Source organism: Diabrotica undecimpunctata, chromosome 3, assembly GCF_040954645.1.
Source record: "Diabrotica undecimpunctata isolate CICGRU chromosome 3, icDiaUnde3, whole genome shotgun sequence".
NCBI classification, from domain to species: Eukaryota; Metazoa; Arthropoda; class Insecta; order Coleoptera; family Chrysomelidae; genus Diabrotica; species Diabrotica undecimpunctata.
This window is the reverse complement of record NC_092805.1, coordinates 145,864,655-145,890,168: the sequence shown is the minus strand read 5'-3', so window position 1 is coordinate 145,890,168 and position 25,514 is coordinate 145,864,655. Positions and strand designations below refer to the sequence as shown.

At 33.3% G+C, this 25,514-nt stretch overlaps 2 protein-coding genes across 2 annotated transcripts in view; both read right to left on the bottom strand.

Annotated features, from left to right (window-relative positions):
- The window catches only part of LOC140436080 (uncharacterized), a 1,443,853-nt gene that overhangs the window by 189,733 nt on the left and 1,228,606 nt on the right, over positions 1–25,514 (bottom strand). The window lies entirely within an intron of this gene.
- LOC140437507 (uncharacterized) lies at positions 15,996–20,201 on the bottom strand. Its single transcript, XM_072527076.1, has 2 exons — positions 19,620–20,201; positions 15,996–18,028 (listed from the first exon to the last, which is right to left on the bottom strand). Exons 1-2 carry the CDS (start codon positions 20,135–20,137, stop codon positions 17,287–17,289), a joined length of 1,260 nt encoding a protein of 419 aa, XP_072383177.1. The 5' UTR covers positions 20,138–20,201; the 3' UTR covers positions 15,996–17,286.

The following is a 25,514-nucleotide window of genomic DNA, read 5'->3' as shown; positions in this document are numbered from 1 at the left end:
CATTATTTTTATTTCTGAATACAATTTCGGTTTCTGTCGAAATTTACCTGCGGCTGAACGTGAGCGAGATACCACCGATTGCAGCGGATCTTAGGAAACTGCAACCATATAATTATTCGATTTCCGGTGACGGAGCCTTCTAGGAAATAGTACTTTCAGAGAGACCTTCCAATATTTCTTTGGGAATGCTGATTTCTAAATATTTGAATAAAATAAGTTTTAGTTGAGCATGCCTCATGTATTTTCTTGATGGTATCACAAATATAAAACATAAACGAATATTCTAAACGCCTAGACGAAATTCACGAACCAAAAAACCATATGAGATGTTGTTTTTAAATTTATAAAAGTATAAATAAAGAGATATTTTATTCAGTTCGCTATAACTTTTTCTAGATTTATTGATGTCGCAATTTCGTCCAGGAATATCCTCAAAATAATAAAAATGGATAATCTTATTTAACATTTATATAATATTTATAACATGAGCTAAATTATCTATGTCTCTTTACGGATTTTCCATACTGTGGTATATTTAAAAATACTACAGTAATTACTAGGTTTTTTAATCATTTTTTTGTACTGATGACGTTACTATTCAAAACCTATTTAAAGTGCTTATCCTTTACATAATAAATGAAGTCCTATTCTAGTTTCAATATATTTTTTGTTAAAATAAATTATGTTATAAATAAATAATATATCACCAATATAAAGAGAAAACGTGAGTTAAGGTAAATGCGCCAGTATTTGATATTTTTTAAAATGTATAATTGTATGTATTTTGTTTTGCAACAAATAAATCAACAAAATGTTCAAATCGATGTAACAAATCAAGATAGATTCTTAAATTAAAAAATAAATTAAGTAATATATCAGTCTTTTACCCAGATTTGTTTTGATCATTATACAATTCTTATAGTTTAGGGGCAAAGAGGGTTTCGTGAAAGATTTAGGTCCATGAGATTATACAACTGATTTTTATTTATTTTGACCCACTGAATCCGAATTTTTGGGGAGCAATTTGTTATTAACAATTTAATTGTTTCACTACACGCGCGCGGACTGATAGTCCGCATTTGATTGAAATATATAATTTCTCTCATACACTATTTTCTGTAATCGCTTTTTAATACAATATACAAAGTTTGTATATCTTCATCCATTTGCTGCTTTATGTTGTCTAGACTGAGAAATTAGTACTTACGTTAACTTGTTTCCAAATGGAGTGCCGGGGCGATGACGTAGATTTTATTGACATATGTCAGTTTCACTTTCCAAACAAACCTTGTTTAGTCTTAGTGTGGATAATTTGTATTTTTCGTTATAATTTCATTTTTTTTACAGAATCTTTCCGCTTTTTGCAATATCTAAGTATTCTAATAGTTACTACAACAATTTTATAAGGTTGTGTAAATAATAAAGCATGTTGTTTTATAAAAATAGCAATAAAATGCATGTATCAATAAAGTAAGATTAGAATTTCTTTAATTTAAACTTTTAAACTATATTTCATAGAAATAGAACACTGAATTATGATGGTATTATCGTAAAAAACACTATACTTAAAAGAAAAAGCACCAGAGGAAGCAAAATGTTAACTTTATAGGAAATTAAAAAGTCTTGAGATTGGGAATTTCAACCTTTGTTTGGAAAGTAATAATAACAATATGGCCGCCGTGACTTCACACTCCGGCTGTCCATTATGAGCAAATGCGGATTGAGAGTCAGCGCGCGTGCGCTGTGTAACTGACATAGATTTTATATTTATTTGAGTATTTAGTTAACAAGCGGTAAGGTCATAATTTTTTTTTAAATTATATTATTTTAATTAGTGTGTGAGCATGTATTCCCATAATATTCAATAATATTCATTTGCAAATCAATATTTTTTCTGCACAATCTTATAATCAAAATAATTTTTTTTTATAAACAAATAATAATTACTACTTTAATGGGAATATGCCACAATTGAAGGTTAAAATAAGTTTATTGACATTTCAATTTCCACTTCGGAAATCGTTCTCAAAATACAAACAATAACGTCAATAAACTTATTTCAATCTTCAATTGTGGCTTATTCCCATTAAAATACTTTAAATTACTTTAAAATGCCTCAATTCGCATATAATTGGAAAGTAACGCAATTTTTGACTAAACTTACAAAGCAGAGCAGAACCGCCTTCAAAAGTTGATGGAAAAAGCATTATTAGATGATGAGGAAGAATAACCTTTCTGTCACAGAAGCATTTTTTATCGGCAAAAACAAATCTACTAAGTGAAGAAAAAAACGTACCACCTTCTTTTTATTGCGCCGTCTCCTTTCGAAGGTTGGCGATCCAAATGACAATTGTAGCTTTGGAAACTGAAACTCTGAAGCCCCACCAACTTAATGCCATAATGGCAACTGAACGTAAAATCCTCAGATACTGCATGAGGAAAGACTGATCGTATCCATCAGCTCACATATACATATTGGCCAACATCACACCAATCAAGGACAGAATCCTATCCCTCAGAAGGAAGTATGTCCTAAGAACCATAGCTGGCTCAAACAACGGAGCCAAACAAATACTAAACACGCCGTGCAATCACCGAGGGCAAATACTCACCAGGCTTCCCACAAGAAAAGTTCCGTTTCCTCCGGCAAAACTTCTCCACAACACTGGACATGAATATTAGCATTAACACTTAGAATTATTTCCCATTAAATATCGCAGTTAAAAACTGCGCGCCAAAAACGTTGATAAAGAGCCGTTCCTACTGTATGGCTGGTCGTCCACACACATACGCCACCTTCTACTTTCCCCTGCTCCTTAGTAGTCCACTAAATACTCAGAAATCACAGTAACTGACGTTTATCACACCCCCACTGCTCCGAAAAAAAAGGAGTACCCCATTCGTTAAACAAGCTCAGGTCTAAACAAGGTTAAAACGCAAGTGCTGTGTTGTCGGAAACTCATACACGAAAGATTTCTGTGGATGAGCAGTTAAACCATCTCCTTTAGGTCTTTCAGCCACGAGTTCTGGCGTCTTCCAACTGATCTTTTGCACTGCAATTTACCTTCCAATATGATTTGGAGTAATTCATATCTTTCACCTCTCAACACATGACCCAAGTATTGTATTTTTCTCTCTTTAATTATCCTGAGTAATTCTTTTTGTTTACTCACCGTTGATAACTTTTTGTACCCATGGACTTCTCAGCATCCGTCTGTACATATACATTTCAAAGGCATCTATTCTTACCTACCTAACGTACCACCAAAGAATGTTAAAACCAGACCTATAAATTTATTGAAACATTTACCTAGTCCGAAAACTTCAACTAAAATAATTAAAGATCCGCTTGGAATCTGGAAATACTTTTTTTTTAATTCAGGTATGTTAGAAATTATTGTCCAATGTATAAATCAGCATGTTCAATCAGCAATATTGCTTTAACTGTAGCCAATTATTCTCGTGAAAGAGATACATCACCTACGGACATGTGCGAGCTTCAAGCATTATTTGGATTATTGTACTTAGCCGGCGTCTTAATATCAAGTCGCCGAAATGTACGAGACTTATACAATACCCAAGGAACAGGGGTGGAGTTATTTCGACTTGTGATGTCACCTAAATAGGTTTCAACTTCTTTTACAGCACTTACGATTCGACAATTTAAAACTCGCGAAGAACGCAATAAGCTGAACAAGGTAGCACCCACCCATACGGAATATTTTATGCCTTTGTTACCAACTGCAAAACTGCTTGCAGTCCTTTTAATTTGGTAATAGTGGATGAAAAACACGAAGCGTTTCGAGGGTGTTGCCCATTTAGGCAATATATTCCAAATAAACCCAATAAATATGAAATTAAAAATTTCTATATGGGTATACTTACTATATACTGTATGTGTTACTTTACTTCAAATCTTTAAGCCCATGTAGGGAAGCAACTTGATGCTCCTTATGCTGTGAGCAACTTTCTCAATGCGGTAGTCTTGAGATTATGTGAACGCATATACGGATCAAGAAGAAATGTTACTCTACCGATAACTGGTTCATAAGTATGGATCTGTTAGAGTTGTTATACGCGAAAATCCTGACGTTAGTTACTACAATTCGTAAAACCCGAACAAAATTACCACCTGATTTCACGATAGTCACGGTTAGTTAACAGTTTATATGACTTTCGACAAAATGCCACTCTTGTGTCCAACAAACCCAAGCAAAACAAAAACATCCTACTATTATCCAGTCTTCATTATGATAATAAAATAGATAAAGGATAGATACCGGTAAACCCGAAATCATAATGGATTATAACAGGGTTGTTCAACTGGCAGCCCGCGGGCCGCATCCGGCCCGCGAGGCTATTTGGTGTGACCCACGTAAGATTTTCGAAAAGCATATATTTTCTTTAAATGACTGTGAACAAACACTGTAAAAAAAGATTTTTTAATTTATTTTATATTTTACGGTTTAGCAGTGTTTTTACATCACAAGTACTGTACCGCGTGCCACTTCGCGGACGTGTAACGAACACAATCGTCCTCCACCACTATGAGAACTGCACTGATTACTGCGCATCACAGTTCACGCCGGCCACACCTCCCACTGCTTACCATCCGTCGCCAGCCGCCATCGTGCCAGTGTGCTACTGACACGTAGGCTAGTCGGCTAATCTATTATGTTGCTATTATAGTGAATAGTGAACTTGATTAATTCTTTGTCTTGATTCCTCTTATACAATAATGAGTGTAAAACGGAAAATTGATAGTGAGAACAGAATTTTGGGAGAGTGATTACTTGATTGCTAACAATAATGGAAAGTTGCAGTGCTTAGTGTGCATGAATGTCGTTTCAGTGCCTAAAGAATATAATGTGAGAAGACATTACACAACAGTGCATGAAAATAAGTATGCTACGTACACAAATGAAAGTCGGCGTGCCCTAGTTGCAGATTTTAAGAAAAAGCTTAAACAGCAAACTGGTATGTTCAGTAAAATATTACACTCTCAAACGCATTCTTTGCATGCATCTTATGCCGTGTCGCTTGAGCTGGCAAAGGCAAAAAAACTTTTCACTGATGGCAATTTGATAAAAAAATGTTGTGTTGAAATGGCCAAAGCTTTCGGTGATTCTAAAATGGCGGAGAAATTTGAATCAGTGCCTTTTCACATCAAACCATACAAAGAATTGTTGCTATGGGTGAGCAAGAAGAAAAACCTATGCTTAGCCTGGTTAAGAAAAGTTCATATTTCTCACTTTGTTTGGATGAAAGCACTGATCAAACCGATGTTAGTCAGCTGTTAATATTTGTGCGCACTACTTTTGATGATTTTACCAGTAAAGAGGAGTTATTTGATATTTGTCCTCTTTATGGAACAACAGAAGGAAAAGACATCTATGAGGCTGTGAAGAAAACAGTTGACAGAATTGGAGGCTTTGATAAATGTTCAGCCATAGCAACAGACGGGGCCCCATCAATGACAGATAAAAAAATTGGATTAGTGGGTCTGCTTCGAGAGAATGGTGTCACTTGCCCAACAATTCATTGTATTATACATCAGGGAGCTTTATGTGGAAAATCAGTCAAGGAAGATCAAGTTTTCCAAACCGTGATTAAGATTATAAATATGATTAGAGGTAGAAATCGATCTCTTTTACACAGGCAACTTAAGCAGTTTTTAGTGGAAACAGAGGCTGAGTATGGAGACTTGCTAATGTACAACCATGTAAGGTGGCTGAGTGCAGGAAAGTGCATGGAACGATTTTTTGCCATAAGAAAGGAAATCCCTGCATTCCTCAACAAATACGTTTCATCTGACACAACTGAACTGGAAGAGAAGTTTAAGGATCCAGAATTCTTAAGACAGTTAGCTTTTATAACAGATCTGACTAATCATCTTAACATGTTAAACTTGAGTCTTCAAGGAAGAAACCAGACGGTTTCAGATTTGATCCGAATGATAAACGGATTCCGGAATAAGCTGAACGTGTTTAAACGTGCTTTGGAAAAGAACAACCTGACACACTTCCCTAGTTGTCTGCAAATAGCAGAAGAATTCAACGGTGAGGAAAATATTGAGTTTTCATCCTACATTTCACAAATTGAACAAGTTATTGATGAATTCAATACAAGATTTGAAGAAATTGAAAGTCTCAAAAGCAGTGTACTACTTTATAATAACCCTCTTGGAGCAACCATTGATGATCAACCACCCAACTTACAGCTTGAGTTATGCGATCTTCAAGCAGACATGTTCCTAATCACCAGACAAGAAAATGGACCTGAATTTTTCAAATTACTGCCAAAGGAGAAATTCCCAAACCTGCGAGATTTTGGACTGAAAATGACGTCAATGTTCGGAAGCACATATACATGTGAAAGTGCCTTTTCCTCCATGAAATACATAAAAAATAAAAACAGAAGCAACCTTACCGATTCTTCCTTACGTCATCTTATGAGAGTGTCTACAACTAAACTGGAGGTGGGCATTTCTTCATTGGTGGATGAAGCCGATCGACCACAGTCCTCACACTAATTGGATACATCTTTTTCGTTGCTTTTGCAATGTTTGTCTTGATTATTGAAAAGTGTTATCAATAAATTTTCCGTTTATAAAAAAATGTAGTTGTTGAGCAATAAAAGAAATACTCTTTTTTGTTTTAATTATTTTTATACCTCACTTTATTTTGTTATTACTTGTAACAAAATTATTATATGGCCCGCGACAACATCAAAGGTTTTAGTTTTGGCCCTTGAGACATTGCAAGTTGGACACCCCTGGATTATAACAATACTAAAGGGGGTGTTGATACCATTGACAAGCCGTGTGCTGCCTATAACACTGCAAAAAATACCAGAAGGTGGCCAATGGTAGCTTTCTATTCGATGTTAAATACTACAGGTATTAATGGGAATGTCGGATTATCGCAAAAATTCGGATTATCATGTTAAAGATTCTAATTCAGCAGGTCACAATACATAAAAGTCATCAGTTTTTAAAATCTCATTCAAATAGCAGAAACAATAAAAAAAATAAGAAAACAGCATTGTAATTGTTTTTTTTTTCTAATTCAAGTTTAACCAATTTTACAAAGGGTCTTCACAAAATCTTTTTCTGCTAATATTAAGTCTGAGTACGTTGTAATTGCCATACATGAAAAGCAGAAGTTGATTTTTTCTGTATCTGAATTAGTCTTTCAACCTATATTATATTTCTGACAGCGAACTATTCTCAATAGTCTTTATACGTATATTAAATGGACAAACTTTTCAACAGACGAAAATGTCACACTATCACGCATGTGATTTCACTTATTTGTTTTTGGGACTCATTAAATTCCTAAACTCTACTGTAATTCATTCTTAAATACTTTTTGGTTGTTCAATTTTGTTTATATAGTATTTTATTTCTTTTGTACTCTATTTTGTACTTTATCTTAATCGATCACATATTCTAATAAGCTGAATCACATTGTCCACTTCTTTTACTTTCAATTTTCTTTTTTATCTTATTGGTGAGAACCATATTCTCCTAAAGTATCCCCTGTTACCTAAATATTAGGGTCGGGTGGGGCAGATTTGGACAACTCAATTTTTCCGATTAAAAAGTGTTGTGATCTTAATTTGTGAGAACATTCTGAAAAGCTATGAAGGACCTTTTGTAAGTATTCACCCTTTTGGTTGACAAGAGACTAAACATTTTTGAACTGAAGCTTCTATACTGGCATTGTATTACTTTTTTTTCTCTACAGTAAAATGCTGAGGTGAGCGTCACGGCACTAGCGCCACAAGATGGCGTCTTCACGTGTAGCGTCATAGAATAGCGGTTCTTCGATCGATTCACTACTCTCGATCAATTCGTTTCTAGTCATCATATATTTACTCTAAGCAGGTTTAAATTTAAAGGAGAAATAAAAAATTAAAAGAATATCTGTCACTAAAAGATTCGATTCGTAAGGATTGTCAAAATTTAATAAATGTCATAAATGTCATCCAATTAATAACAACATTGAACCATGTGTTTAAAATTTTATAATAATTCTCGTTTTAAACTAATTTCATATAAATACAATTATTATTTTTAAACATATTATTTAGTTTATATAATAATTAAATTTTGTAATTGTATTGTATAATTGGCGCTTTGTTAAGTCAATTTGACAAGTGACTTATTTGACCTCGATTTTGTAGGCAAATATCCATGAAAAATAATGCCCAAATCTGCCCCACACTCCCCTACTATCTGCTGTCAATTTATAAATTTAAGACTATCCTTTTCAGAGTTTATTACAGATCCTTAAGTTTATTACAGATCTAAAATGCTTATGAATGTTTTTTCCAAATTTTTGAACAACACCACCATCTTTAGGAAAGGAATAATTTGACATCAATTAACTTTAGAGACATTTAACCAGTGTCCAAAAAAGTGTTTACAAATAATCATTTGTATTGTTATTTGAATGTGGATGTTTTGATAGACAAATAATTGCTTAAGTTTATAATGTCAATTAGATTTCTAATATTAATTAAGCAGATATAGTGGAAAAATAGAAACTATTTGTGACCTTAATTTGTATGAGCAGTTCGTGCAATTTAATCAAAATACAATTTTTTACAACAATAACACGTTTAAACTATTGGCCGTTCACTTGAAAGCATGTTGATAAAAACAAGATACCTTTCTATCATTTTTCGAGGTTTCCCGTAGATATTTAAAAATCGGCTAATTCTTCAAACAAAAAATTCGCGTTCTGACAAAAAAATTTATTCAAAATTAAAATACTTTTTAATCTACAAAAATACATAGATACTGTCACAAAGAAAATACAAAATTGTTCGTTGTTTCTTGTGAAATATCGAAACCATTAAAAGTTTACTGTATTAGACTTTAGAAATATTACTAAGGTCGTCCGATAAGGTCTAGGACTCGTCCATAGATAGCAGCACTAGTAAAACGCCATGTAAAATTGCAATGAAAAAGTTCTTGGTAGCAGTTGACTTTAGAAATTCGTTTGAACCAGATTAGGGTGTGCGTATTGTTGACATTGAAAAAATCTAATATCCTGAAGTGAAATTTCACATAAAACAAGATATACTAACCGAAATTCATTTTTATATGTTAATTCGATTATTCACCTTCAATTTCCACCATGAAAGAGCAGGCCAGTTTAAACGTGTCCACAGAAGTATCCAAGCCAAGGACGTCCATATAATTTTGAAAGATCTACATAGGTATAAGAATACTACAGAGAGTATATTCTTCATGTTTGTAAAACAAAATGATCAAAGAGGCGCTTATATATATTTACATATTATAACACATTTGTGGGTGGTCAGTGTTTTTGATAGTCAGTGTATTATTGAAATATTGTTGATAATCAAGTAAGACTGTGCCGTCAAATACTGAAGCTATTACCTCGTGGTCTTTAGTATAAAAGAATATATAACACATCGTCATCTATTAACACATTTAAGTCAAGAAAGGCTAAAACGTAATATAAAATTTTAAAACCAGAGAACAATTAGCAAAACAGGCTTTTATTTTTTATACAGCAAACTTCCAATATTTGTAAAAATTGATATGTATATAGAAGACAGAGCTCAAGTAGTTTCAGTTAATTTTCTTTTATGTTAGGTCACTTATACTTTAGAATTGCACAATATAAAAATTGCAAATTGCATTGCAAAAAAATACATACATGTTAAGGAAGAAAACCATGTATTGAAAGAATTGCCTCTTTCTTATAGATATCTTAAAAGATAAGCAAGGTAACTCCAAGTCTTATGGAAATTAACTGAGAAATCGCCAAAGTCAAGTCGCTCAACTCGAGAACGCTTGCATGTCGCTTAAACGTCGTTGACACATTCCGCTAAACGCTTAAATGTCACTGACTTCTCGCTTAAATAGCGCTGACTTGTCGCTTATGAGTCGTTGACACATTTCGTTTAACGTGTGTATGTTACTGATTTATCGCTTAAACGTCGTTGACCTAGCTATTATCGAACTGAGAGTTGCGATCAGTTTGCTATTTTTGACCTTGGCGATTTCTTATGTTATTTTCTATGAGTTAGTCTCAGAGTTACCTTACGTATCTCCTTATCTTATTATCAGAAAAATTTCCCCACAGTATCTCTGTGGTTAACTAAACTTTTTAACCGTTGAGCCACTAGTTCAAAGATTAAATTCCGTGTTACCTTGCTAAAGTGGTCTAATTTCATCCACTAGTAAAATTTTCAATACTAAGAATTACAATGATTGGACATAGAAGAGTTGAAGAAGAAGTATGACAGCAATTCTAAAGCGAGAACAAAGCAGCAAGATATATTAATTATGATCAACTTAGACAAATTAGAACAAATCAAGAACCTGTAAAACAACTATGAAGGACTATTCACAGACCAGCACGTAACGTGATTTTCACACCAAACGTTAACTCTAGAAAGATAAAAAAAGTTAGTCGAATGGTCATACTTAAAGCAGGTTTGAAAACTTTTCCCTTGAAGAACCTCTGGCAGCAATTTTACTTAAAGAAGAAAGTAAACAAACTTTGATTGTGTGAAAGTAGAGCAAAAAAGGAAAATATTTGTTGTACATTCAATGAATTTAAACAGGAAAAAAAGAGAATTCTACAGACTTAACAAAGAGAGTAGTAGACGAAAGCAGATTTTCTAGCCAGTTAAGTTAATTATATTTTGTTGTTCATCATTTCATTGAAAATTTCACAATGAAAAATCGTACCTAATGCCAGAGACAAGTGTTCGCTCAGAAAATAAGCGTACTAATTAACATGACTGGGCAAGTAGAGCTCTTAATTGAGTAGAAGTGCAGAACAGACTGGTTGGGGAACTTCTCATCCCCAATATGGCGCGTTTCCTATAATGGCTTATACGGAACGCCTATCGATATATGGGGAGGTGTGAATAAGACATAATCAAATAAGCAAATCCAGATTAACTGAGAAAATTAAATAGACGCTGCAGCTATGACATTAACTGTAGATTTACCTATTGATCGAACATGACACGCACACTCACACAGAAACACATAAAAGAGTGCACAGAAAAGAACGACACCTGTCGCGGATTCTGTCTTCATCCCAAATAAGTCTCGATGGATCTAATCAAAGACCTACAGGTGAACCTTCGGCTAGTAAGGCAGCTTTTAATGTGGTTATGAAAAGTAGGAGATACTGGTATACAAAAGCTCTGTATAGCAGGCTCAAGTAAAAAAAGTATATCGAGTATTATTCCACAGTGCCGAGGTCTTGTATAACACAGGTACTAATCTGCGCGAACACCGTTAATATATTCTTTCCGACAATACTGGCAATAGCTTGAGAGTGCCTCAACGTATTCAGTTCTTGCAGAAGTGAATATTCGTATAGATAATATATGTATTATTTTTTTGCGATTTGTATGGTTGACGTGCTGAGATGCTGTGTGTTCATGGATACGAAAGGGCCTTAAAACCGATTTTAACATACACAAGACAGGAATGAAGAAATTGGGGATTAAAGCCTAGGATATCAGGTGTCACCACTACTGAAGCGGAAGATGTGAAAACGTCAGAAAAGCGTGTAATTTATAAATGAATACTCGACACAAGAAAAACATAAATACATCACTAGAAACAGACAACTGCACTGTAAATCCAAAGAAACTGGACATTAGTATATTATTAATTATTAAAGAAATGTTAAGGGCCTGAAATACGACGGCGATCTCATAAGTTTTTAGCTTCACCACTCGATGGCGCCCATATCGCAAGAGAAATCTAGTATCGTGTAGTACAGTCTTCTCGTAGACCGCTAATGTCAAAATTTTAGAATAATCGTTTCGGCTGAAATTCGACCACGTTTCAACGTGGTGGTACGTCGGTTTCGGTGCCCCGAAAACGGCTACCACGATGAACAACGTGACAAAAATCCACGATCTCGTATTGTCAGACCGACGATTGAAGGTGCGCGAGATAGTATGGCAATTGTAGTTTTGAAAACTGCTGCGCGAAAGATTTCTGCGGATGAGCGGTCGAACCATCTCCTCAGGTCTTTCAGCCACGAGTTCTGGCGTCTTTCTACTGATATTTTGCCCTGTACTTTTCCTTCCAGTATAACTTGAAGTAATTCGTATCTCTCGCCTCTCAACACATGATTGATTACTTAGAGAAGGCAAAACAGTCACAGGGCTTTACTATGGCGAATTATTATCTCTTCACACTCGCACGACATCGTACCGGCTCACACCTCCTCCATCATCACGGTCAAATTGATCGAATTAAGCTACCAACTGCTCCCCTATCCACCGTATTCTCCAGATTTGACCCCGTGCGACTTTTCTGTTTCCAAACGAGAAAAAGTATTTTTCAGAAGGTTTAAAGAACTTAAAGCATCGCTCAGTCAAGCGTATCGAGCTAATAAAAGACTAGATTAAAAAATAAATCACCACTCTAGAATATCCATAACTGCCCCTTTCACAAAAATCACTTGAAATATAAAAATAAAAAAATCCCAAATCGTACAAAAACGTGTAGTAAAATCTAACAACTAACGCAGCCAAAAAGTGTTAACGAAGTGGACGCTGTAAAATTTATTCGGTAAGGGTATTTGGGGTGGGGGTGGTTTCACATACCGTCACATAGGTTCAGAGTTTTCCTTACAGAAGAGTCGCCGAAAATATTCGTTTTTTAAATATCCATTTTTGGTCAGCTTTTATGTAAAATGCAACTCTGTGCGACGGCTGGAGAAGAAAAAAGGAAGGGATTGAGATAGAAGATCACAGTAGAATGCCTGGTTGGATTAATATGATGAGGAAGTGCTTTTAGCGTGTTGGCATACGCTAAAACACTGACAAAACGATAAACAAATAAAAATATAACTGACTACTTACTGAGTATTAATTATAGTTTGAAAACATCTTTTTAATTACTGTTTTATGTAAAAACAAAGAATTATTTTAAATACTAAGTTTTTACACGGCCGGCATATTGAAAAACGTTAATAGTCAGGTAACCGTATATTTAAACAGAATGTATTTAGAATGATTTTATTTTAGTTCTTATTGAATACATGCTTTAATGGCAGTATTTGGCTCATGTATTAAAAACAATATAAATTTAATATAAAATTAAACTGAAACTTCTTTAATGCATCAAAAACTCAGTAAAATAATTATACGTTGTTCTTAGGATTTTATCGAATAACTTCAACAGCTGGAAAGTGTTTTATTTTTAAAACTAAACTAACTATTATCTCCTAAAGTTTAATTATAACAAAAAGAATTTAAGGATATAGTAAAACTCTTCTATAATGGAAGATGAACATAATACATTTGCCAAACTTCAGTACTATGAATGACTAAGTTAGGTTTAATTATAACAAAAAGAATTTAAGGATATAATAAAACTCTTCTGTAATGGAAGATGAACATAATACATTAGCCAAACTTCAGTACTATGAATGACTAAGATAGGTTTAATTATAACAAAAATAATTTAAGGATATAGCAAAACTCTTCTGTAATGGAAGATGAACATAATACATTAGCCAAACTTCAGTACTATGAATGACTAAGTTGGGTGATGAAGGTAGTTCTTCCCCTAACCTAGCTGAACCGTTCTTTTTGCTGAATTGCTGAATTGAGTAGCTCGGTAACTATCCGTTCCCAAGCCCGGATAAAGGAGGACGGTTTGGTATGAAAGGTACAGAAAACAGTTTAGAGGCTAGGGCGTTCGTAGGACCCCTGCGAAACGTGATCTAGGGTTACCACTTAAAGGACGGAAGAACCTAGTTCTTAGAATTACAACTCTTAAAGCCATGACGGGTAAAAGAAGAGAACTCGTCGATTTCGTACAAAGAAGAATTGGTGTACTTTGTGTGCAGCAAACAAGTCGAGGGATCTTCGAGATGGATGCAGGTTAATATATAGTAGTTCGAACACGCGCGACAGAAATGGAGTGGGTGGAAGGATAAGGATTTGGCAATAGTCTTAAAAGTAGAGTGCTGGAAGAGCTTAAGGAAAAAGATACAGTCAATGACTGATGGAAAGCCAACAGTAAAGTTGTGGTGCGAGTGGGATGAGGAAGTGCTAGGAAAAACATCTGGTAAAGGGCCTCCTAGAGACAAAGAAATGTGTTGGTGGAACGTTAAAGTGCAACATAAGGTTAGAGAGAAGAAAGAGGCTAGAAAGAAGTATGATAGATCTAAAAGAGAGGAAAATAACGATATACACAAAGTAGCAAAGAGGGAAGCGAAGCGCTACTGTTAAGGAAAGATCTACATTGCTGTATAAAGAGTTAAAAACACCCGAGGGGATGAAAATGCTACAGCATTGCAAAATACAGTATTGATAAAGCAAGGAAGAAGTCATCGAAAGTCTTAACCCACATGTGGCACATTAAGAGTGCGGATGTAAAGGTGTTAAGAACCGATGTCGAAATAAAGTAAAGATAAAGCATGGATAAAGAAAACCAGAGGGGAGACAGAGGATGTGGAGAAGGGCTGAAAGGAAAGACATACAAGAGTTTGATAAGACCTGCGTTCGTGTACGGCAGTAAAGTGTGGCATGTAAAAAAATACAGGAAAAGAAGATGGAGGTAGCTGAAATGAAAATGTTATGGTGGATGTTGGGTGACTAAAAGGGACATGATCAGGAACGACTTGATTAGGGACAGAGCCAGGGTGACGACTACAGTCTCAAAATAAATTCAAGAACAAAGACTTCAATAGTTTGGTCATGTCAGATGTAGAAATAAAAACTATGTGGGACAAAGGATAAAGCTGTTAGGAGTTGATGGAAGGAGAGGTAGAAGAAAACCGAGGAAAAGATGGAAGGACTGTGGTGCAGAAGGCTCAAGTGAGAAAGGTTTAGGTGAAAAAAACTCGATGACAGAAATGAGTGGCGACGAAGAGTAAAGAACAGCGAAGAACACTGAAAAGTGGTAAATTTGAGTGTAAAATAAAATTAGAATTGTAGAGAATATCTTATACAAATTAGAACATTTAAATGTTACTAAAAACCTGATCAGGATTCAATTACGAGTAGAGGCCAAAAAGATAATATAAAATTAACTGATGTGTTCATTATGTTTAATTACAATGGCGCAAGTATCGAATTGAAATAAACATTCATTGCGGAATGATATCAATGAGTTTCCCATAAGGTAGAGGTACATTTTTTCAAGGAATTGCAAGGTAACTTCTTGTCGTCTACTAATTTATTATATATAACAACTAAACTTGCAAAATTTGAAATACATGACGCAAATATTGAAGTTGTAAAAAAGCTCACATACCTAGGAGCACAGATAACTAGGGAAGGAAGCGAGGAGAAGGAAATACAAAGGATAGTGCCTGCTAACCTCCTGCCACAGGTGTTTGGATCCAAAAACATCCATAGGGAATTAAAGTTCAAAATATATAAAACCATCATACGACCAATAACCATATATAGTGCAGAGACATATAATTTTCTATAGAAAAAATAAAGAGAAATAGTACTTACAAAAAGTCACAATCGTTACTTCTGATGAGTGTCTTACTATATTGAGGGAATTCAGTCATATTAAAAGATTGAGAACTGAAGCACTTTATAAAACCACATAGTAGAGATCCGAAGATTTCTTTGTTGATGAAACAGGCATTCCACAACATATCTACTCATCTAAGCAAGAATCTTTGGTGGACTGGTTTCTTGTACTTATAAAGAGTAAATAGAAATAAAAAAAGACAGTTAAGATTTGATTTCACCTATAGTGTCTCTGTGTATGCGCTTATCTGTATTTCATCGTATTACATCCTACCAAGATTCATCAGGGCAACTGGTACAGAAGCTCTAAGCTGGTTAAGAGAAACAAATCAAATCTTAACTGTCTTTTCTTTTATATATATATATATATATATATATATATATATATATATATATATATATATATATATATATATATACATTTATATGTATAAAAGTAGATGATTACATTTCTCTTCAATTTGAACTCCACCATTCTCCTACACATGTTTCGAGGTTTCACCTCTCATCAGGGAGACTTATTATAGCTCGAATTGAAAAGAAATGCTGTTTATCTATATGGCCATTATAATAATAGTATGCCTATTTTCTTGTTTTTGACGAATTAGCCATTTGTGAATCCAAGCTTACTAGAAACTATTGGAGGATGTTAGGAATAACCTTTTTGTCCAAAAATACATCTACAGTTTACCCTTGCAAAACAATAATGAAATGAAAGTAGACAATTGCATTTCTCTTCAATTAGAGCTCTGCCATTGCATAACATAACTATAAGAGCCATATAGATAAAGAGAATTTCGTCTCAATTCGAGCTACTCTGTGAGATGTACATATAGGAGAATGCTGAAGATTGAACTGAAGAGAAATGCAATCGTCTACTTTCATTTTACTTAATGTTTTTTCTCTATAAGTAGAGTGTTTCGTAATAGTAAACTGTTAGATGTATTCTCAGAATAAAAGGTTATTCCCCATGTCGTCCAATAGCTTCCAGTAAGCTTGGATTTGCAGTTCACATAATTCGCCAGGTAGTTAGGAGACAGTGTAAAACAAGGGAATGGCTTGTCTAGCTCAATTTTGTAAAATAAAGCGATGGACAGTGCAAGCACAAATGTGCCATGTTAAAGGATTTCAATAATTTATGAAGTAAATATTATGGATCATAGTGAAGGGTGAATCCATAGCTTGCTTATTATAAAATGAATCACACCAACCCAGAACTGAAGAACGATATTGCAGAATATTATGATGAGAATGGGGAAGAATTTGAGGATTTTGTAGTCTAAAAATATATTTCAGTGACTCTGCTAATCTTATTCATATTACTTTGAAAAAGTGTAGAGTTAAGGTGTGGGAAGACGAATTTAGTGAACAAATAAACTTTTTGTTAAATTTACTGGAATAAATCTATTTAAACAAAAACTCTTTTTCTATCATTACTTTTGGTAACCAAACTGACTATTTTATTCATAATGGAATACAATTTTTCATTTCCAAATTATTTTCCAATTATGTATTACTTATGTCTGTGTAATGACCATAAACTCTACATAAACTTAATGCAATTTTGTATATATAAAATTTAAAAGTAATGAACTTTCATTTTCCAGAATATAAATTTTCTAGAATTAAAATCACCAAAGATATAAGTATAGATAAAAATATTTTTTTATTTTATAAAATCCTAAGAACTAGCAGAATATTTACATCAGGAAAATGGGGCATTCAAAAAGCATAACTATATGTACAAAATGTACCAGTCAGGCTAGATTATCTCACATCTTTACCGTTATTAAAATTGTTTAAGCCATGTTTGCCTAAAAGTCTCTTCGAATGAAACTGTGGACTTAACTGTTTTTTAGTTTCCGAAACTACTTTTACATTTTTAATACCATTATTCACAAGCAATACTTTTGGTTGATTAAAAGTGCTATTTTCTATCACAACTTTACAAACATTTTTCTTCTCAACTTTGGGTTTTTTAGCGACTACAGATTTGATTTGGCTCTCTGTCAGTCTCTTAACCCTTACTTTCATTTTAAATTTGTTATAATGTTTTTTTAAACTCACCAAATCTTCATTCTGTAGCTTAACTGTAAGTGGTTTGCACAATTTGTACTTAAAATTTTCAAAATCATGATCTCCTAAGAGTTGATGGTACTGTCTTATAGGAAACTTGTACTTATGGTTATTGTTTTTCTTATTCTGACAGTAGTTCACTTCAAAAGGAACATTTGTCATCGGTTGACTATTTTTATTTATATACCACTGAAGTTTATCTAATTTTCTTTCACTAACACTACTTGGTACTTTGTGGTTTTCCAATTTTATTAGAAATTGTCCTAAATCTGACGAAAAGGGGATGTTAGGGCAGTTCTGAAGACGATTTGGTCTACTACTATTTGGCACTTGAGGTTTTGGAATCTCATTGTTATTTAAATTTAATTTGAGTGTACCAAGAAATTCAGATTGAGACAAAGGCTTACTTGGTTCTTGTGGTCCAGGTATACACCTAAAAGAAATTACTTAAATTAGAAACTGCACAAAAAATACATGCAAAACTCAATATTATCTTATAGGTTAAGGTGATTGTTAAAGTCTGAAATAAAGCGTTTATTTTGCAATATTTAATGGAGAGAAAATAGGATATTAATTTATATAATAAACAATAATAGTAGTACAAACAGCGACAGTGATCTCAGAGCAGGGTTCATTTCTGAGCCCTTTGGACAATTATCCTCTTGAGTGGATCAATTTTATCATCCTGGCCCATATATAATTCAAGCTCGACCTATATTCATCATCAAGCTTTAGTTTAAGCACATCTGGATACTCAGCCATTTCAAGCCTCTCATTATCTTTTAGAATCAACATAGTCCCGGGATCAGAGCCCATGCTACTGTCTGAGGCATCTAAACCCACAATAAACTTGTGTTGTCACTAAAAGCTACAAGCTTCCTGAATGCTTCACCTAGCTTGGCTAAATGAATGCTGGCCCAAGGTCCTGACACTTCTGGTAGGCCAGTGCTGCTATCCATAAAGGCCATGGGAGGTCACCTCCTTATCTACCAGTAGGTTATCTAGCAATCCAAGTAGATGTAGGTGCCATCTGGTTAGAGTTATCATCTACAAACCTGACTACCAAAGACCATCTCCTACGGCTAAATAGGTGTTGAGGCTACACTTCATATAGTGAGGCCTTCTACGAATCTCACTACAAAAACAGTTCAATTTTTGACAAACAAAAAGGCAATCATTAAAAATGTAAAATAGCTTAAGCACAATTCAAATAACAAACTCATTATAACAACATCTGTTGTGTATTAGCAAAACCAACAAAAGGAACTATTCCTTTCTGAAATTTCCCCATCTTAAAAACCAGAAAACTGCTAGTACTTAATGTGGTAAACAATAAATTATTAATATTAAGTAGAAACAAATAATATTCTGATTTAATGTAGATTATCCACATTGCTGTGGTAATGATTGACCAACATTTAATTCTCTAACAGTTAGTTTGTTTAAAATCTAATAGAATGGAGTCTTGTGGGAGATTAGTAAAACTTTGGAAGAATTGAGCCATATTCCATAAAAGTTTGGAGTAAATCTGCTTGGAATTTCTTAAAGAGTTAAACACTATGGAGGTCATAGAGTCATAGATTCCCATCTGCCAATCAACCAAAAAGAAACATTAAAGATAATGTTTTTATGGAGGGAATTGGAGTTCTGGTCATATGGAATTTGATACTTTTTAATATAAAAGAGTTATTTCCAATTATATTTAAAGAACTGGGTTCTTATGTAAACAAATGATAAACAACATACTAAAAATCAAAAAGAATAGCAATTTCTAAATTTGATAATATCCTATCTGGAAGGGAGCTTTACTTAGTTTATAATGATTTTCTTTAGCTGAACAGAACAGAATGATAAAAAAGAAGTGATTATGAATCCTTTAATTTAAATGTAACTTCAATGCTATAGTATTTCAAACTTTATCCTCAAAATTCTTAAAATTGTATACACAAGATAAAATGTAAAAAATAAATAAATTCCTACTGTCAAATCCAGCTGTAAGTGTAATAAAATTCTGATGTACTCACCTGGATAACGGTATGTATGGTTCACTTGTAAATTTCTTTTCAGTACAGGGCAATAATATTTTTCGCCTTTTGCTCACATTACTTTCAGAATAAGAGTTTCGTAACTTTCTTTTTTCAGCCTTGGTTTGAATGAAATCAAAATTTTCGTCATTCTCAAAAGATTTGCCATGAGGAGGCCATTGCAGAGTACAGGTCTTGAAAAAATCACTGCAATCTATTACAACTCTTTTCAGACTGCTTCGAAATTCTTTATAATTTTTCTTATTATTTTGTAATTTGGGTACCAGTACGTCACTGTCCAATGACCAATTATTTGTCAAATTGGTTTCACTTATTGGAGATCTGATTTTGGCGCTCACTTGGATAGATGTAAATTCCACAAGACGCACTACCAAATGTTTTAACCGAGATATGTTCATTTTGTTCACATTGTGGGCTGGGTAGTTGCCACTTATCACCTCCTGGAATATTTTGTCCAATACATGTTTTTTAGTAGATTTAACTGTGCCCTGTGTCATTATTATATGTCAATAGTTAATAAAACACTGACATTCTTTTTGATGAAAATACACATAAACTTCACTGTGACATTTGGCTCTTTATTGACGTACTGCGCTTGCGTTATGTTGTACGTCAGGTAGATAAGATAACATTTATTTCTCCAATTAGGACAACTTAAATAGGTCAAAAACCAATTAACAACATATAAAGAGGGCAACTATGCTAAATTTGTTTATTCAGTTATTTAATAATATTGTAATATTTATCAAACTTTATATAATTAAGTAAAAATCTATTTTGTTATGTTGCCATCTATTGATCAATACATTAACTATGGATTACAGCGCATGTTTCGGAACCAGGAAGGGAAAATCGATCAACCTTTTCTGAACAGAGCTCTATATCTGTGCAACGTTGCCGTTGGTACGAAAATATGGTGTGATACGGATAATATTTAAAATATTACTTATACAGTCGTTTTATTTATTATGAAACAATTTATTTACACTTTTATAATTTACATAAATAAAATAGTAAATTGTTATTTCAAATTAAATATTTGTAAAAAAGTTAGTTACAATGCCCCAATAATTTCACTAATGCTATGCTATTTATATCTAGTATTCTAATCCTAACAACATAATTGGTTATATTTATTTTTGGGTAATTTTAATATCAATCCCCTTCACAGACATATTATTTTGTCTAACTATCTTGGTTTATCTCCATATTTTTTTGCCTTACACCTTTGATGCACCTTACGGCAGTTACTTTGATGCCACACCAAAATGTTGGCTAATAAACTCGTTTTATTCTTTTTGTGACTTCACTCACCCATCTTAGTCTTCTCATTTCTACATAATATGCATTCGTTGTTTTTCTTCGTCTTTATTTTTAACGATCCAACATTCAGTACCATACCTATATCAAAACTGATGTTCTTTTTTTTCTTAAGTACTTCATATGAAACACGTTAATCTCTGACACTAGGTCATAAGATCTTTGTAAATACCTGTTATTTACTTGTTTAATAGTGTTAGTTTAGTTATAACTGGGGATGATTGGTAACATAATATAGAGCAGGGAAATAAGCAAAAAAAGTACCCTCTTTGTGACACTGAATCGGCCAGGAAAACGACAGTTGTCTTGAGTAGTATGGACCTCTGTAACAAAAACCTATATGATTCTTTTTAACTTAAGTCGATATTTTTTAACTTAATTATTAACGAATTATAGTCAAAAACCGTTAAATTTTCGCTTTTTTCGTCTGTCAGCAAAAAATAAAGCATTTAAAACAAATTTTAGAATAAGACACTTAAGCCATATAAAAACCTTCAAAATGGCGTTTTCTATTTGTTCCTATCCTTATTTGTTGCTTAGAAAGTTGCAAAATAAGTAAAAAATTTTGGTTTTTTATAAATATTAGGTAATATTTTTTTTTAAATAAACTTATAAACTTCATATAACCAGATTTTTATTTTTAAAGAAATATTAGTAAGTACTCTAAAGTAGAAAGAATTGAATAGTATAATTTTTTTTCCATAGAATCTGTTATAAATAAAATTTAAAAAAATGTTTAAACAAATTAGACGGTTTATTCAACAATCTAATTATGTAAATAATACATATTCATAATTTACGCAAAAAGTTCAACCAAATTAAAAAAGAAACGTCGAAATCCATAAACAAGAAACAGAGATACATATAACAGCTCCTTCCCCCTCCGTCGCTCTCACACTAGTTTCAAAGCCGACCAATTTCGTGTACCACATTTTTAAAGCTTTGTGAACGATTTCATTAAAATGCAATCTTTTTTGAATTTTTCACATTAAAACTTAAAAGTATGTTCTTTCAGATGATCCTAATAAGGTCTCTTAATTGTTACAAACAAAGCTGCTATCAATTTATAAAAAAGCATCCTAGGTCAATTTTTTTTCTTTTAAATTTGTAAAAAAATACAGGATGTCTAAATATGAATATAGCACTAAATAATAGGCAGTAGTAGCAATTCAACAAAAGAAATTCTAATAAGAATAAAACAGGCTAGGAGGACGTTTATAGTCCTGAAGAACTTCTTTATCAGGCAAAAACTAGACCTTAAACTTAGAATCCGAATATTACGCTGTTATGTGTTTCCAATTCTTCTCTAAGGATACGACCCTTAATGCTATCCTAGGAAATGCATCGAAACTTTCGAAATGTACCCTTACAGGAGAATACTACGTATTTCCTGGATCGAAAGAATAACAAGCATATAAATTCTAAACAGAATGTAGAAGAATAAAGAGCTATTGGTAACAATTAAAGGGCGTAAGCTAATGTACATCGAACCTAACCTAACCTAAGGATAGGGTATATTTAGACATGAACTACTTTGGTTAATCATCAAAGAAAACAATTAAGGAAAAAGTTTATTAGAGAGAAAATAGACGCCCAACGATCTTCGCCGGTGGATCAGCAAAACATCATTGAAAGTCTGAAAAGAAACTGTTTTATGTACCCAAACTTCAAAGGGGGGTAACTCAATAAGAAGAAGACGAAACCTTTACAGCATGGCTGCTCCACAATATTTTAGCAGTTCTTTTTATGTCACATATCGCTATCCCCATTTCCTGTAGTACTGTTAGTTGGATCGTGTAGCTCAACAAAACTGTTTCCGGTCCAATAAATATATTGGATAAAGAAGAAGGGAGTCTACTGCCCCCTGCTGATAGACTATAAGCCTATAAAGCTTATAGAAATAGGATTGTGACTCTAAACTAAATCCGTAATTATGAACATCGATTCAAGGTTGCATTGCTTCTATTACATATAATTCCTTCTAGAAAATTTCTACCTAATCGGTAGATAGAAACATTCATTTCAATTGAATGTAAAGATTTATTATAAACGGACAAAATAAACTTTCTTTAAATTCATCAATTTTTAAACTACATTCGTTTTACATATTCCCATCCGTCAACAAACGCACGTGAAAGCCAAACAGGGTCGTACTGGGGTATATTATATGATTTTTAAAAATATTTACTTTTGAAACTATTAGTGTAAGCATTTCTTGAAATTTAATCACTGTGAGCAAAATTTTATGTTCCATTGAAGGAAAATGTGCTAAAATAAAATATTCATTAACTGAGAGATACATAACAAACATTTTGAATAAAAAAACAACACGCTACAATTTGAATTTAAACAGACTGGCAAGTTTGGATCTGTAACATTAGAATCCGTCTGGCCGTAACTTTTTTAAGAGTTAGTTTTGTTAAATTTACCAACTAATTTGGTATTCCTAGCTCTTTCATTGCTCTGAACATTTCTCTTCTATTTACAGAGTCGTAGGCTGCTTTGTAGTCTATAAATATGTGATGAGTATCAATCCCATATTCCAGTGTTTTTTCCAAAATTTATTTCAGGGCTGCAATCTGATTAATTATTGATTTACAACTTCTAAAACCAGCCTAATATTTTCCTACTATCCGTTCTGCATATGGTGCCATATGGTGACATAGTACTGTGGTAAATATTTTATACGCTGCATTTAGAAGCGAAATTCCTCTATGGTTAGAGCATTCAAAGATCTCCTTTAGATCTCCTTTTTTGTGTATGGTGCAAAGTATTCTAATATTCCAATCATTGGGGAGGGATTTCTGTGTTCATATTTCTTTTATAAGCTGCTGTAATGCCATTAGGGTATCAATGCCATTTTTTTTATATAGTTCAGCTGGAAGATTATCTATTCCGGGTGATTTGTATCTGGCGAGCTTTTTAACTGCATCTTTAACTTCAAGAATCGTTGGTGGTTCCTCTTCTCTCTCGTCTGTTCCCCTTACCTCATCTCTTTCGTCTTCCAGGTTTTCTTCTTCTTCCTCTATATTAAGTGCCTGGTTAAAGTATTCCACCCATCTATTCAATACATCTTTCCTTGTTGTTAATAGGTCTCCATTCTGACTTCTGCATTGCCTTGTGGTTGCCTTGAATTCTTTTCTGTTGATGTTCAGTTACCACTGATACTCCTGATATTTTGTTTTTTCTCTTGTGAGATGGATCTACGACGTTAGTGTCGTGTACTTGTACCATTTGTTACATACATTTTTATTTTACGAAAAACTGATGGAATATATTGCAAATCATCTTACTTTAACCTAATATTTTGTCTTACTTCTCAATGAAAAACTAATTCACAAAATGAGTATTAAAAATATCTAGACGAAGCAATCGATGCAGCTGGAATTGTGGAATTTCCTGAGTCGACAGTTTTCAAATCAAATCTAACCAACGAATCACCCTCTCCAATAAAATGTTGTACTATAGTTAACTTCGTGAAACTACCAGAAAAATTCGTTTTTTTTTTCGTGTTTTAAATAAACGACTAAAAATTCTTAAGCGCATTTTCTTGATTCTTATATGCTGGTCCTTTACTAGCCACTTATAGAAATACAATATAGTCATCCCAGCCTCTCATTTAAGTTTAATAGAAACTATACACTGTTATTACTCCAACAAGTGTTAGCTTAATTTTAAAAATCAGCGATCTTGATAAACTTATTGCACAAAAAAAGTAACAACCGCTTTATATTATTCCGCAGATTGTGGTTTAAGTTTAGTAACTTCTAGCCATTTCTAAAACTTTAATGTCGGTAAAATACCCGCTCTTGAAAATGAAAATTCAAGTGGCCCAGTGGCGTATGTCACTAAATACAATTAATGATTCACCAGCTATTAATCACAGCCGCTCAGTTAGACTGTACTTATACCATCCAAGCCAACAATCCTTCAGCAACACTAGCGTGTCTCCGTCAAGTTTATTATTTATAATCGGATGTTCTAATGAGCGGAATGATATTCCCTTTCTGTTGTGGTTCTATATAAATTACTTGAGAGTTGCATTAGAAATGGCGGTGTAGAAATCGTGGGATGATCTAGCTTTTATTGTTTTAAGAAAATAATAGAATATCGTAAAAAATATAGAAAAGCTGTAGTTCATTGTTAAAAAAAAAAGAAAAGTTTTAGGTGCAAACAGCTGTATGTGTTTTTTCTCTTTATAACATAAGACTTTTTTTTATATAACATTAACCAACAACAGTATTTAACTAAAGTGCAGATATTTCTAGATTTTTTTGCATTATTGTTTTAAATGGCAAACATTTTTTATGACACATTTTCCCTATTCGATTTATATGTAGATAGTACAATCTACTACAAGTAGTAGATCAAGTCAGAGGGAAGATGATAATATTTTGTTGATTTTTACGCTCGAATCGACAATCAAGTAATATTCGGAATTAAGCAAAAACATAACGAGGACGTTAAAAACAAAAATGGAGGACTGATGATAAACTTCTGCATGAATAACGAACTTAGAATAAACAACACATTTTTTGACCACAAAGAACACTA

Bases quoted from the DNA above. Each gene is read 5' to 3' on its own strand.
- LOC140437507 (XM_072527076.1), bottom strand. From the start codon at position 20,137: ATGACACAGGGCACAGTTAAATCTACTAAAAAACATGTATTGGACAAA. The intron at 18,029-19,619 runs GTGAGTACATCA...AATTTCTTTTAG, and splicing joins CCATACATACCGTTATCCAG to GTGTATACCTGGACCACAAG.